The sequence below is a fragment of the Montipora capricornis genome, chromosome 3 (genome assembly GCF_036669925.1).
Source record: "Montipora capricornis isolate CH-2021 chromosome 3, ASM3666992v2, whole genome shotgun sequence".
NCBI classification, from domain to species: Eukaryota; Metazoa; Cnidaria; class Anthozoa; order Scleractinia; family Acroporidae; genus Montipora; species Montipora capricornis.
In genome coordinates, this window is record NC_090885.1 from 18244102 (window position 1) to 18259101 (window position 15000).

The 15000-nt window shown below is 40.7% G+C and overlaps 1 protein-coding gene across 1 annotated transcript in view; it reads left to right on the plus strand.

The window, feature by feature from the left end:
• Window positions 1–15000, plus strand: part of LOC138042489 (ectopic P granules protein 5 homolog) — a 57336-nt gene that overhangs the window by 28617 nt on the left and 13719 nt on the right. The window contains exons 29-43 of the mRNA XM_068888394.1: window positions 1–8; window positions 781–931; window positions 1242–1413; window positions 1556–1646; window positions 2427–2507; window positions 3253–3395; window positions 5552–5598; window positions 5973–6094; window positions 6914–7099; window positions 8312–8443; window positions 9391–9472; window positions 11925–12046; window positions 12328–12529; window positions 13741–13816; window positions 14672–14775. The exon at window positions 1–8 is cut by the window's left edge and continues 116 nt beyond it. Of these exons, the coding sequence (XP_068744495.1) occupies window positions 1–8; window positions 781–931; window positions 1242–1413; window positions 1556–1646; window positions 2427–2507; window positions 3253–3395; window positions 5552–5598; window positions 5973–6094; window positions 6914–7099; window positions 8312–8443; window positions 9391–9472; window positions 11925–12046; window positions 12328–12529; window positions 13741–13816; window positions 14672–14775 (1719 nt within the window). The remainder of the gene's footprint in view (window positions 9–780; window positions 932–1241; window positions 1414–1555; window positions 1647–2426; window positions 2508–3252; window positions 3396–5551; window positions 5599–5972; window positions 6095–6913; window positions 7100–8311; window positions 8444–9390; window positions 9473–11924; window positions 12047–12327; window positions 12530–13740; window positions 13817–14671; window positions 14776–15000) is intronic.

The window sequence follows — 15000 nt, forward strand, 5'->3', positions numbered from 1 at the left end:
CTGAAATGGTATGTAGACTTAGTCGCCGTCGAAATCACAATATTAGATACGATAAGGAGAAAAGTAGTTGAGACACGGAACTGGCAAGACCACAATTAGGAAAAAAAATATCACCCTAGCGTTACATTTTCCACTTGAACTCCCCCCCCCCCCCCCTCTCCTCCCGCCTCTCCCCTTCAATGTTGGTAACGGAAAAGTAAGTGTTGGCGATAAGAAAACAACATTGTTTGCGGAAAGGGGATCAGACGAAAAGATTTTGGGGGAGGGATTTGTCCAAGATTCCTTAAAAGGGGAAAGTGTCTCAACCCTTTCGGCGCTTATTGTAGATTTAACATCGCGTATACGGCGAACAACAAACGTCAGGTTACGTTTTGCCAAAACTCAAAAAAAGTCGTTTGATTTTAGATCATTTCTTGCCTGTTTTCTGCAGATATTAAGTAACTTCTCAGAAGCGAAAGACGTAGACTAAACAGAATTGTCATGCTTGTATGAAAAGCATGTAGCAGCCTTCCGTTTGGCGTTTTCTGTTTCACGCAAACGCAATGCTGGATCTCTAATATTTACTCGTGTATTTTGAAGTGCAAGCAAATGTTAAATGTTCGTCTGTCTCGCTACTGTTCGCTTCAGCAACTAAACTGAATTGTCGCACCACAATTCCACATAAAATTTTCTCCTTTGGTACAACATTTTTGTAGGTATTGAATTTTTTTTTTCGATTCGTGTTGTGGAAAAGGGCTACATAATACTTTGATTTTACGCTACTTTTTTTTGTGTGTGAAGGAGCCTTGGTGTGATCTGCTTTTTACGAACAAGATTGACTTGGAAATCACGGAGTCTGTTCGCTGTTGGATTAAGCATTCTTTTGGACCACAGAAGAGACCCGTTGAGGGAAAAGGAACGGGACAATGGAGCGATAGAAGCCCTGAAACAGGTGAGGAACTTATATGGAAGACAAATTAGAGTTTCTCATGATTATAAATTATGTCTAAACTTTGTCTTCCTATTTTAAGCAATAGGGTTTACGTCAGAGTTAGAGGCGTTCTTTATAGGCCAAGATTAGGGGCAGGGTTGCTGGTGACAACCTTAAACATTGATCTCAATTAACATTTTATGCGCACTCCAAGTGCCCTGGTCGCGTCCATTCAATCGTCACATGCAGTGTCAAGATAAATACGAACGTTGATGTAGTTCACGCAGGTCAGACAAAATGTCATCATGTTGCATGTTTTTAAAAATTTCAGCTGCTTCAAGGATTATCAGAAGAATGCGAACACAGCCTGCACCCTTACCTCCTCCCCCTGTGAAAAGATTGGAACCCATCCTACCCCCCATGACAGATGCCACTCTCATGAACAAGCAGAAAGTGATGAATATTGTTTATACGCAGATACAAGCGATCGTCAATCAGGCAAGGTGGGTAGAACGAAAAAGGAAGATGGAGCGCTTTCTGTTTCACCTTGCTCTTTATCTGCGTCGTAACGATGATACGTTTCTCAGTCCACCTTAAAAAGTCAATCAGGTGATCTGTTTTTTTTTTTTCTTTTATCATTTGCAGAAAATTCTGTAGTCATGTTTGTCGTCACGTTTCATTGGACATGGAGTATATTGAGTTACTACCTAAAATGTACTTAAATGAGATGTCTCAGGTACGCTTTGTTGCTGTTTGCCAATTTGTAACCACGAAGAAAGCTCGGGATCTACCACCGCTGTCTTTTGTCCTCGCCCAGCCGGCGTAAATCTGTTGTAGTCAGTCTCGCTTTCGGGGCTGACTAAAACAGCTTAAAAAGGGGAGAGTTGTTAAAACATTACCCTCCCTTAATTTAAAAGGCGTCAATCGGGGACTCACTCCCTGGTACTATATCCCGGGATAACGTGATAAAAGGTTAAGATCTCCCTGTCCTTATAATTAACATGGAACGTAGAATCTGACATCTCGGCCACAACAACACGATGATGAAATTATGTAAGCCCGATGAGACCCTCTTTTCGCTCAGTCCGTAAAACTTGAGGGAATTAAAAAACATAGGTGTGCTTCATATCTTGAAGCGACAAGCACTGTAAAGCATTCACCTTTGACTCTACCTTTCTTCACGCTCGGCTGACTGAGGGAAAGAGAGGTTGGTGGTACGTTACCCGGCGAGTGTACACTGTGACCGTAGTGATTGTCCGGTGATTACTTTGAAGGCGTTTTTGCTTGGCAATTTCTCATGTTCTTTAATAACCGTGTTCTGGAATGCAGTAAAAGGAAATTGGCACATTGTGTTATTTCTGTGTACCAAGAAATGTTGATATGATTAAGGTGGTGACGCTCTTGTGGTGGTGTCGTTAGTGTATTATTTGGTAATGAGTTAGCCTTTGGTATTTAATTCTGCGATTACATTTCCTTGCCAGTTTGCATATCAGTGTCTCTGTTTCTCTGCTTGTAGGTTGTGGTCCAGGTTGCTTGTCGCAGTAAGATTTACAATCACTCGCATACGTGCAGAGGACCAGCTACCCTCACCATCAAGGTTAACATTGATTTTCACTGCAGCATTACTGTACTTCCACTCAATCCTTATTCCGTCATTTGTATATTAAATGATTTAATGACTTTTCGTCTTCACATTTTCTCCTCTTCCCCACCCCCTCGCTTCGAATGCTATGGTTCCTCCGGTTAAAACGATTTTGTCCGCGGGAGAAAAACTGACCGGAATTGAAAAAAAAGTTGAATCGATCATCTTCCGATAACGGGTTTAGGTCCTCAACCACTCAGCTGCAAACGTCTCGTAAACTCTTAACCAGTGAAAAATTCATGGCCGCAAGTGGTTAAAAGCAATTTGGTCCTGTCAGGTTTTCCCGTAACCAGGAACCTACAAATGCATTACTGGGTCTAGGTAGCGGCATTTTCTCAGATCAAGCTAATTTTAGACGAGTCCTTAAATAAGATTTGGCTTGCACGAGTGACCATTCTGAATCCCATGGGTAATCACTTCTCATGCAAGGTTTGTGATTGGCTGGAAAGGTCTGGTTTCGTGGGAAAATCAATCTAAAAATAACTCGGTCTGTAAAAACGCCGTTCCACAAATACAATGACGTTGTACGCTCCTAGTCATGGGCTCCTGCTTCTGTTCCAATTGTAAAAACCTTAGCCGCGTACTTTGGGCTTTATTTTAAAGGGACATTTTAGAACATCACACGGCGGAGGTGTCGCTGCATTTTGCTCGATGTGTTTTTAAAGTACATACTCTATTTTGAGTTCTTCGTTTCTTTTAGTTTCTGGCCAAACGTTCCAATGAGGTTGTCATCAGGCAAGTTGCTGATAATCGTCGAGAACAGGAACAAGTTGTGCAGAATTTCACGCAGCCATGCACTGCGCAACTGTGCGAAGGCGCTGCCTATGTTGAGAGCATCATCACGTGAGTAGGATGCAAAATTATATTCCCGTTCAGTTAAATCTCGATCCAACAGATAAGCGCGGTGAAAATCACTTATCCACTTATCCACCGGGGAGTGATATATCTTGGGTCAGCACAGTCTTTGAACGATCGTTCGCACTTCGAGGGATTCATCAGATCTCTAAACGCATGAAACCCGAGTGGTTTTATTGTTTTCGAGTGTTAAAGTGCCACTATGATCAAAAAAATTACTTCCTTTGTTTTCTTCAGATTTTGAAAGTATGATTGCTTGATTGTCAAAATTTTGAGTGTTGATTTTTATCCAAAGGCTGTTTACTTTTAATGTAACTTTTGACGGATTGGACGGTTGGATCTAGGGAAAAGTGACGTCATTTACTCACTCGCTTAAACCTTCAGCGTGTAAGCGCAGCTCACAATATACGCAAAACAGGAGTTTAAAAGCCCGAAACTGCCGTGCTGCATATTATTTCAGGCGCGTACACTCGCATTGCATTCTTTGTTAAACTATTGAGTCTTCGACGTCATTTTCTCCTCTATCCAGCTCTTTCAAGATTTTAACGATAGTAATGGCGGAACATTAAATAGGAAAATTCCACTTAAAATAAAAAGGAGTCTTTTTTAAATGAATGCTTAAAACTCAGGCTACTTAGTATTTAGTTAACTTAGTTTTGAAATCCAAAGAAAAAGAAGAAGTGATTTTTTGGTCATAGTGCCGGGATTTTAAAACAAGAACGTCAGACATCCTATAACACATTACGCATATGCTATGCACACATTACCGCTAGGGGCATTTGATAACACAAATATAGCATAGAGCTCGGTGTGTGTCCCTGAATGATTGACGAATCATCCTCCACGTGGCACGTGGCAGGTCTTTTTTAATTTTAAGCTTAAAACTTGGGTCACTTAAGCCGTGTCCACATTAGGTCTCGATTGTGATCGAATTATAATCGAATTAAATATGAAATGGGTTCACATCAACTAATTACATTCCCTGATTATAACTGGATTATAATTACTTCAAACAACCTCAAGGGGGTTGTTTGAAGTAATTACAGTGCGTAATTGAACAGAATGGCGAACACGTGGTGGTATGAGCAGACGAAACTTCTAATCGCTTTATGGAGCGAAGATTTGGATTTGTCATCTTCTGTTCTCAGAAGCTATCCCTTGGTTCTCTCCTCGCGTCCAGCATGGTGATGATGATCGTGGCAGCTACGCGATACGGCGCCATTTTGTATCACACTGCGATGTTACCCTATGGTATTTGAACTTTCGCAGATGTGAACAGAACTATAATTGAATAAAATTGAATGGAGTATGATAGCCTGAATTATACTTCCGTTGATCATAATTAACGTTGAGTGTGAACATGGCTTTAGTGATTAGTTAACATAGTTCTGAAATCCAAAGAAAAAAGAAACATTGATTTTTTTGGTTATAGTAGCACTTTGAGACATCTGACGAAGCCCGAAGCACGAGTTTTTGAAATTCCTTCTCCAAAAGAGTAGTCCTCTGTGTTTAGGGGACTTACATAACTGTACCGTGACATTGAACGCCAGTGGTAACTAAGGGTGCGTTCGATTGACCGTATTCCGGAATAAGAATGCATGGAATTTAAGGTAGAAATCCTTCGTTTTTACGGTGATTCACATAGAAATTGTCAAACATCCGCTAAAATGCTATTTTAAACATATTTTTGTTGTCCTTGTTGCTTCGAAACGCGCCAAACGTACCGTTTTAATCATCACTCCACGTATTCTTATTCCGGAATAGGGTCAATCGAACCCGCCCTAAGCTTGGTTTAAAGTATGTATTTTTAAACGTGTGATTATAACACAGTCGTTAATCTTCATGTTCTGGTTCTGCTTTATAAATTTGTAAATCAAGAACAAAATTATACACGAGTTTGAAATCGTTTCCAAACACGTGTAGTTTTCAACTCGTTTTTCACTGTGATCATAATAGGGTCTTCTGATAGGCCAATAACAATATGAATTATGAATGAGTTTGAGAACTTCCTAGAGATCCTTTTCTCTACATCCATTTTCGATAACTGACTTAAAGTGAGAATATACAACGTTGTTGTCGGTACTCAATGCGTTGTGAAAACTGTAAAACTTGTTTTGATGAGAATGATTGGATTTCTCTTTCAGTTCGTTGGTAAATAAAGCAAAGGCATCCTCAGAGAGAAAAACAACAGGTAGATCTTATTAAACACTCGGTTGGGTGTGTTTGAGCTGCTTGTGGGTTGGTACTTGGGAGGCATGGTTGAAGAAGATATTGCCTTCATATTGACGGGCTTAAGGAACGGCAGTATGTGCTTGCGTGAAATTTTTTTTGTCAAATTCAAATTTACAAAATTTAGCTGTTGATCAAGAATTCCTAAGGGTGCAGGATGACGACGGGAGGTGTGCAAGGAAACGTGCCACCTCCTTGCTGTTTCAATCCTCGTACTCTTCACAACTTTTGCACTGTCGCAATTTTGCGTTGTGTCGTGTGCTGGATATATTGTTTTGCAGTGGCATATGGTTGCTGCTAACTAGGAGTCTTTTCTTCTTCTTCTCCTTCTTTCAGAAATCATTACCGATATTGGCACGGCCTTGTTTTACCAAGTTTGTGGAGCAATGGATGAAAACGTTATGAATTACCAACCAACTGTGCAGTTTTTTACTTCCTGTGTTGAGATAATTGGAAAGGTTAGTTGCACGGTAGCAGTGATCTGCGACTGTATTCTTTGTTTGTTGAGAGTAGCGAAGCTGTGGGCACAAGCAGCTGATCCCAGGGACCCCGTTAACCGTCAGTTACAAATTACATGATAGTAGCAGTTGCAATATGTCATTTCATGTATTTTCTCAAGTACATACGTTCACCTCTTTCTGGATATAGAACGAACCAGCTCCCAGATAGTTTGTTATAGCAGTTTCAGGAAAATCGCACGGTCATAGGTTGGTGTCTTCTGAAAGCCTGGATTTCTATCAGGCTTCTTTAAAAACAACTACTTAAGTTGTTTTATGACCGCGGTGATCATTCGTGAAGAAAATCCTACTAGGAAGCACTCAGCATGAATCGCTCGGTACTTGGCAGGCGAGGGCCTCTATTCCTTGCTAAGTTCTCTCATCACACGATCATCTTCGGTTTTGCCATAGTGCGCGCGCCTGTTAAACTGTTGGAAGATAACTGGTGCTGACCTGCTCTCGTTGCTTTGTGCTGCTATGAGACACTCTGTTCAAGCCAAAAACAGCGCTCCTTATGAGCACACGTTGCATATTGCACCAACAAATCACATAATTTGTGATCAGGTGCTTCCAATGTAGTGCATGGGACGGCCTCACTTCGGGGTTTAAGTCCTTATTGCTTCTCGCCTCGGTTTGAGGGTCTGGTGACGAGAGGCGCGAAATTATATGTTGCGCTTGCTAACAGCAGACGCATCACAGTTGAGAACCCCTTGTTATGTGAATCATCCTGAAAATTCATTGTTGGTGAGTTATATTTTCTCATGATTACTTCCTTTTCAGACTTTTATCATGAACAACCCCAGCCAAACTGAACAGCTCTTGTCCGCCATCTTGGAGCATTCTTCAGTGTCCATGTTATCGGTACCATTTTTCAGTCCCAATGACAACCCAGACTCATTTACAGCAATGTATCGCAGGATCCTGGAAAGTGCTGATGGTGCTCTTGTGTTCTCACTGCTTACCAAGGTCAGTGAAGCCAGATGGTGTTCATCTCCGTGAGTTTAGTCTAATTTGTTTAAGATTTCTGTCGTCATGAAAGCAACTAGAGAGATTTAGTATCACGTTTACGGTGAACGGCAAACGTCGGACTGAATTTTGCTTTTTTGCAGAAATGGAAGAAACTTTCTTGATTTCAACACATTTCTTGTCTGTTAGCCCCAGATATTGAGCAATTTCTCCAAGGAGCGAGGCAAGTTGGAAAAAAATAATTTTCACGTTTTTGTGTCAAGCAGCAACCTGCCGTTTCCCCTGCGTTTGCCGTTTAACTTAAACGCAATGATAAATCTTAGGCTGTTTGTTGTTCCGGAGGATTTCCGGACACTCATGGTTCGACGTGTGTTGAACAGATAAAAGATAAAGGGAGTGTGGTTGTTCATCGTCAAAGTTACAGTGATGATGATGATGACGATGACGATGACGAGGACGATGACGAGGACAAGGACGAGGACGAGGACGATGACGATGATGATGATGATGATGATGATGATGATGATGATGACTGATGATGATGACGAGGACGATGGCGAGGACGATGACGACGATGATGATGATGATGATGATGATGATGATGACGACGATGATGATGTTGAAGATGATAACGAGGTCGAAGATGATGACAATGATGATGATGATGACGATAACGAGGTCGAAGATGATGACGACGCCCTGACGATGATGACGACTACAATGATGATGGTGATGATGATATTCTTCGTATAATACGCGATATTATCAGCTTTCTAACCATTAAAGGTAGAATTCTCTATTGGGCGCTTAACCATGTTGTTTAGCGTCCTTGGATGTGCAGTTTGCACAATGCTTTGCAAATTTATGTCGGAAAGTTACTGCAAATCATAATTACTTAGAACAACGAGTGTACTCCTTTTATTGCCAGGATTGTCATTTTTTGGTGCGCATGCTAAATGACAGTCATTTCCTTACCCTACCTCTCATGGGAACAACAACTCTTGGGATAAAGCTTGATTGGGTTGCCAACTCAAAACTTAGTATGCATGTTTAAATTAGGAAACGACTCAATGGAGGTCAATTCGTCCTTTTCATTAGTGGGATAATTTTTATCAACGCGACTGTTTATCCAGGGAACGTTTTGACTGACATAATAGCTGGGGATTGCTCTTATCGCGAATTTGAAAATGTTCATCTCTCCTACTTTCGTAGTTTGACGTGAGTACGTGGCTGTCTTCACAAAGCAGCAATCTCATCGATCGATCCTCGCTGACTTCTGCTGTCTTTGAGGCATTGAACATCGTTGGTCATGAACCCGCTGATGATAAAAGGCCAATTCTGGAGGTGAGTTTAAATTTTATGGAATAAAACTTAAGCCTTGGGGGAAATGACGTTCTTCCAAGGAATAATCAGTATTTCTGAATGGACCTTAAATCCAAATCGGTCGTTGCCGTCTCTATCAAATGAGGTTTGAAAGTTTCTCTTTAAATGCGCATTCTTCGGACGGACGGTTCTCAATACGCTGCCATTACCTGTGCGGTTCTATCTTCAGTCGAACTCATTTCAGTACTTGCATTGTGGATGTATGTATTTTTTTCTTAATATACCTGTTTAGCTTGTACATTTTGTTTTCCCATTTTAGACCACGTGATATTCTCAACGGAATTTTCCTTGTTTTTTTATAAGTTATTCGTACATAAGCACGTGCATAAGACGACATTTGAAAGAAACTGTTCTCAAAAGTAACATCACGTGGTCTGAAATGGAAAACAAAACCTACAAGCTAAAGAAGTCAATTGAGTATATGTCACGCGGTAATTATATTTAACTATCTTCATACTATAAGTTTGTATAAATAAGTATTGTTTACAAGATAGTTTATTGATATCACGCATTTATATCCGTTACCATCGTAAAATTACATTTTGGACTTATCTATAAATTCAAATGGACAGCGACCAACACGAAATATTGAATTATGCATAGTATTAAGAAAATGTCTAGACCATTCCCACGCAGGAATACTTTATTTGTGCAACGGAGAGAGACTTTTTTTTAAACGTTATCACTGTTGCACTTGTATTTCAACACAATTACACGGTATAATACAAAGCCCTTCAAATTACACTCTGCTAGTTTATACTTTATTTAAGCCCAACGTCTTTCAGGACCACAATTTTGAAAGTGTTTTAGCTTCGACCAAATCTGCGATGAGATCTCCAGAAACTTCATCAAAGATTTAGTTACACATTGTATTTGCTTACAAGTTGATTTCTTTTTTATTTTTCAAGGTATATTTAAGACACTTGTCCAAAATGCTTGAGTACAATTTTCCTGAACAGTACAGCGATACACTGCGACTACTTTGCGAAGGTAAGAGGAGATAAGTTTTGGTGAGAGCGGTGGCCTCCCAGCGATCTGGTCTGGGTTTAAATCCTCGAGATGAGCAGCATGATCTCTTCTCTAAATTGACGATTATCGTTAATTCGTAATTTGCTTTCAATTTACTATTATCGTTAACTTGGGACACTGTGTCCCAGGACTTGTGGTAGCCGAGAAAATAAGGAAATAAAAAATTGTATACGTGGATTGGATTTGAACCCGGAGTTTCTACTCAATAGGAATTGCTTCTTTCCGCTTCGCCACTGAAGATCACGACACTGCACCCTCAAAAAACATTTATTTTAGTCTCCCATAGAATGTCGCTGCTGAAAAATAATTATGCCTACGCTAGATTAATGATTTAGGCCTAAGCTTTGATTTAAAATGTTTAGCTTTGTTGTGAAGCTTGGAAACCGACCTTTTGCAGTGCTTAATATTTCTTGTTGCCGAGCATTATCAAATGGTGTCCCCTGTTTTTTCCCCTCATTATCAAATAATGTCCCGAAGCAGCTACCGGTCTTGTGCCCAAGTGGTTAGATGACGGGTTAATGAACATTCCCAGGTTCGAGTCCTTTGTCCATACATTTGGGTTGTCTTTTAAAAAATATATGACCATTTCCCATAATCCATATCAAGATTTCAGTCTTCTAAATTAACGATAATTATAAATTCAGAGTAAATTACGAATTAAAAAATTCGTTAATTCAAGGTAGAGAATGGGTTGAGTTGAGGCCACCAATGAACTGAAACGGGGGACTGAGGACGAGTCTGATTAGGAGACTGGGTGAAGCAGGGATGAAAACCGCGCTCCAAGGTTTTTTTTTTCTGAGGGCTCCTGTTTTTTCCCCTCACAAACATTTATTGGACTCCCGTTAAAAAATACCACCGTGCAATAGGGCATGTTCTGCATGGCATGTCACTGTTGGTTTGGTGATTATAATATGTGGGGCGCCCAAATTCAAACAAAACTGTCCGTTGACTCTATAAAGTTTTGATGCTACACTGTACAGAGAGAAGATTCTGGCTAGATTCTTACCGAAATTGTACGCCTTTCTCAATAGACCTTATTCGCTTGTTTCGAGGTGTGCTCTTGCTCGGCCATAGTAGTAGTTATTCGCTTATACCGGCATTTTGTTTTCCCAGTGAAGATCATGTGACAGTGTTCGAGTGATTATTTCCTTTTTACGTGTTGTCATATTCGTGCTTGCTCGCACTCTTTTTAATGAACAAGACAAGGGTTCAAATATCCTGAGTTTAGTATAAATACACAGGTGATTATACAAAAGCGCGCGCTCTAATTGGCTCGCTATCTCGGATTATCAGGCGATAATCACCTCGACGGACAAAATGGCTGCCAGTAGTCGTTTTGCCACTGTAAGTGAAGATGATTTCGTGTTGAGATGTTTTTTTTTTCTCTTTTTGAAATAACCACCTGTGTATTTATACTAGACAATTATTCGCCTCAGGCTCAGTGATTATCGGTGAATATTCACCACCACTTCGTCTCGGTGAATATTTAACAATTATTCCATGAGCGCGCGTTGGATATGAGATGGTAAATAGCCAACGAGGCGCGTAGCGCCGAGTTGGCTATAACCACTCTCATATCCAAGTAGCGCGAATGGAATAATTGTTTTATTAAATTCGTTTAAACTCCAAAAGTTTAGAAAGTACGCAATATTAGCGAAAAATACGAGTAAATACGAGCGTAATCAAAAAAACTTGATGAGAACCTATGCGATGACGAGTAATAACTTGTGGTCAGACAGACGCAGGCTCCTCACAAAAACATTTCTTACCTTTTCGCGTACTTCTAAACGTCGGAATTTAACCCAGCTGTCCTTTCTTCAGAGAGAAATTTCGCTTTCCGGCGAAAAAACTTTTAGCTTGGCAACACTTAGATCAATCATTTACCATATAAGGTCAAACCAAGGTATATGAGCTGATAACCGAGATTGAGTGAACCAATCAGAGCACGAGAATTGCATTATCCCAGGTTGAGAATTTAATAATCACCGATAATCACTTCGCCTTCGGCGAATAATTGTTAAATACTCACATGATCTGTACTGGCAAAACAAACTGTACGAGTGAGTGAGGTTTATTGACCTCTCCATGGAATTAGAAAAGGTGGAGGACTTAGGAAAAGTTTCTAAGTTTTGGAGGATGGGCAACGATAAATTATCGCGAAAAAAGATAGAAAATTGCACGTTATCCAAAAGACGCCCGGCCTCGATAGGACAGCAGCTTCAAAAAAACTCTTAGGTTTTAAAGGACAGCTTTAAAAAATACCGCCGTTTATTAAAAAAACTGTTACCGTGTCAAAGTTTCGCGTCTTAATTCGCTAAAAGACCGTGAAGCGAACTTTTCTGACTCGTTACCGCAATTCATGATTCTTGGTCCGTAATTCCTTTCTTTTGCTTGTGTTTTCTTTCATCTTTAGGTTCAAGTAAAAGGTCGCTTTGTCTCGATGTGTGGAACACGTTTCTGTCCTGCATCGGTTGTGTTCCTGCTACCGAAAATGAACAACAAAACAGCTCCAAAGAAGTCTTAGGAGATGAGCAGGTACCTTAATTGAATGCTTATGTAATCGGGAGTGACTTTGGAGGCCCTAAGTTTAAACAGATTGAAGAGCTAGTGCCTTGAGCGTTTGGCCCTTTGCTCAAGTGAATCCGAATGCTTCGGACGAACGGCTCTGCTCGGCACAAGGTTTCTTTACGATTGTTATTTTTTCCCTAAACTTTGTTGACATCAAATTTTATTGCTTTACTGCTCACCAACCCAACGCTATATCAGTCATCCACGAAACCCGATCTGACGAAGTGTGTAACTTTTAAACTCAACAGGTACTGGAAACCCTCGATTGGCTTACGAGGTACTTTAGCAGTCAGCGGGCCGAGCTGGGAGGTCATGTGACGGGTGGCCTCTACACCATGTGGAGGCCTTACATCAAGCAACTGTCGTTTCTCCTCGGTTTCATGTGTCAGCAAATCGTTGTAAGAAAAGCTGCCGTGGTGTTCTCCAACAGGGGCCAAGGGTTGGATGCAGGTAAGGTTCATTTGCTATGCACCCAGATCTATTCCCTAGCGCCGCACTGAACCGAATGGAGAACATCTCCCAAATATTGAATGTAAGAGACAGTGAGAAAGGGCCGCGTCGACTAACCACCGGCTGACCATGTACTTAACCCTTTCTTTCCTAAGATCAAAACTTTCATTCTCCTAACTAGTACCGTAGATTTCGTTATTGGGTAGTCATGAGAATTTGGTTTCATATCAAGATCACACCTCTTGAGGTGATAATTATCTTCCTTCTCAGTACCTATCTGACTGGAATTTCATTGAAAATTGTAAGGAGAATGTACATGCCGGTCACTCTTGGGAGAAAGGGGTGTTAACAACATAATTGAAAGATTTAGTGGAAACGGCAAATGGCAAACGTCAGTCAGGCCGACATTCACGTTCTGCAAAAAAATTAATAATATATGATCGCTACAGGAAAATAATCTTGACATAAAGAAAACCCACCTCATGGAGGAAAAAAATGGACCGAAACTACACAATGATTTTGGAAGACGATTGTATCTCTGAAGTCGGTGGCGAAGTAAATTAAGCGCCATAGATATTTCAACGAACATTGCAGCTGAGAGCTGTTGTTTTCTGGCGCAACGAAACCGTCAAGTTAACACTAGTATATCTCTGTCATGTACGAGAAGTTTTGCTTTAATTAAAGTAAATAAATTTTATGAAGTGTCTCGATGTTTTTGTTGATCCAGGATAATGCGTGTTGTGTATGTTAAAGGTCACGAGGTGTGCCATTACCCCTCTCTTCAACTTCCACATTACTTGACTTTATGAGCAATATTACTGAAGTGTCCTTCTAAATTGATTCCTTATGTGAACAAAAGCAATTGAGATAACCCGAACAATTTTCACTGTATTATCTGTAATTGTGTAAGAATCAATAAATGATGATGATGATGATGACTGTGGGAGTCTACGGGAGTCTGTCCACACACTGTCCGCGAAGAGTAGGGCATAAAGTGTTCCCGTTGGGTGAGGTTTTTCTCTGACAGTATGCGGTCGACCTGGCTGGATCAGCATGAACAGCTCACCACAAAACCAAAAAGTGAAGCTAACAGTCAAGCCATTTGCGGGGTGGTTGACCCTTCGTTTTGGTAGTTGGCGTTTAGGCTGGAAGGGAAGCTTCAAAATATCTAGTTTAATACCAAGTTTAACAATTGCCGTTCTTGTGAATAGTGTTGACGGAACTTTGGACGCTGATCTGTCGCGTTTTTGAACCGTGGATTTGTGCCCAGGACTCTCCTATTCCAGGGTAAGACTTATTTGCTTTGTATAGAGCGGTTTTCAAATGAGTGTCGTAAAACCAAAACCAAAGTAGTTACTTTGGCCAATCAAAAAGGACCGAGGCAATCCAGTAAACCAATCAAAACTCGAAGTAATTACACGTAGCCGACACAAAGCGCGGGAAAATTTGCACGCGCGAGCTACGATTGGTTTTGGTTTCACTTCTGATTGGTTGAAAAAGTGGCGCGAGAACTTTGAACCAATCACTGAGTGAAGTAATGCAAAACCAAAGTAATTAGCTAATTACTTTCGACACTCAATTGAAAACCGCTCTATTGCTAGAGTTTCTGAATCAAAGACAATGCAGCATTGAAAAAACTGTGGAAATATTTGCCATACCTTCAAGGCCTAAAAGAAGTAGCCGGCCGAATCCTTTGTATGGGAAATTATAGACGCACCCCTCGGATATGCCTGTATATACAATTCATAGTTGCGACTTTGAATCCGTCCAGGTTACCATTTGCTCGGGCACCAAAGCCTGTATAATGTATACGTATTTTTCGTGCTAAAAAAGGCATTTCTTCAAAGCTACTTTGGGAGTTAGGGGTTCTGATCTGCTTTCTTTTCCACAACTTGGTTCTGGATTTTCGCCTTCACGATCAGTGGTGCTCGTCCTTAGCTACAGTTTTTTAGATAATTTTTAATGGATGAGCTGCCTATGCGTGTGGTTCTGACCTGCAGTCTTCTGTATCCACACAGTCGTGTGTCTTTATATTCGGTCAGTAGGTTAAATCCTCTTTCCAGTCCATGTTGCTCGTGTATAAATACTAGTGTCCTTTCCTTAAGTACGTAATGTTTTGCATGATCTGCCTTCTTTAAGCAGCAATGATCCCGTGGCACCATGGAATGAGAGCGAAGTTACACAAGCATCAGACATGGTGAACCTGTTCACAGATACGCTGGGCTGCCTTCAAGCACATTTAAATGGTAAGACGCAGACCTGGGCCACGAAGTTGTATTTATTTGTTTATCCATTTGTTTTTGGTAATCCACACTGGTTTCCCATCATGGTAAAAGAAGGTGGACGTAATAGTTTATTTTTTTCTCTTATCCTTCTCAAGGAGCCCCTTCTTTTTGCAAGGCATAGAGAAAAGTCAAAACACGAAAAGTACAGCATTGTCGCTTTGCCTTGCAAGCGTGGATGTGTTTTCT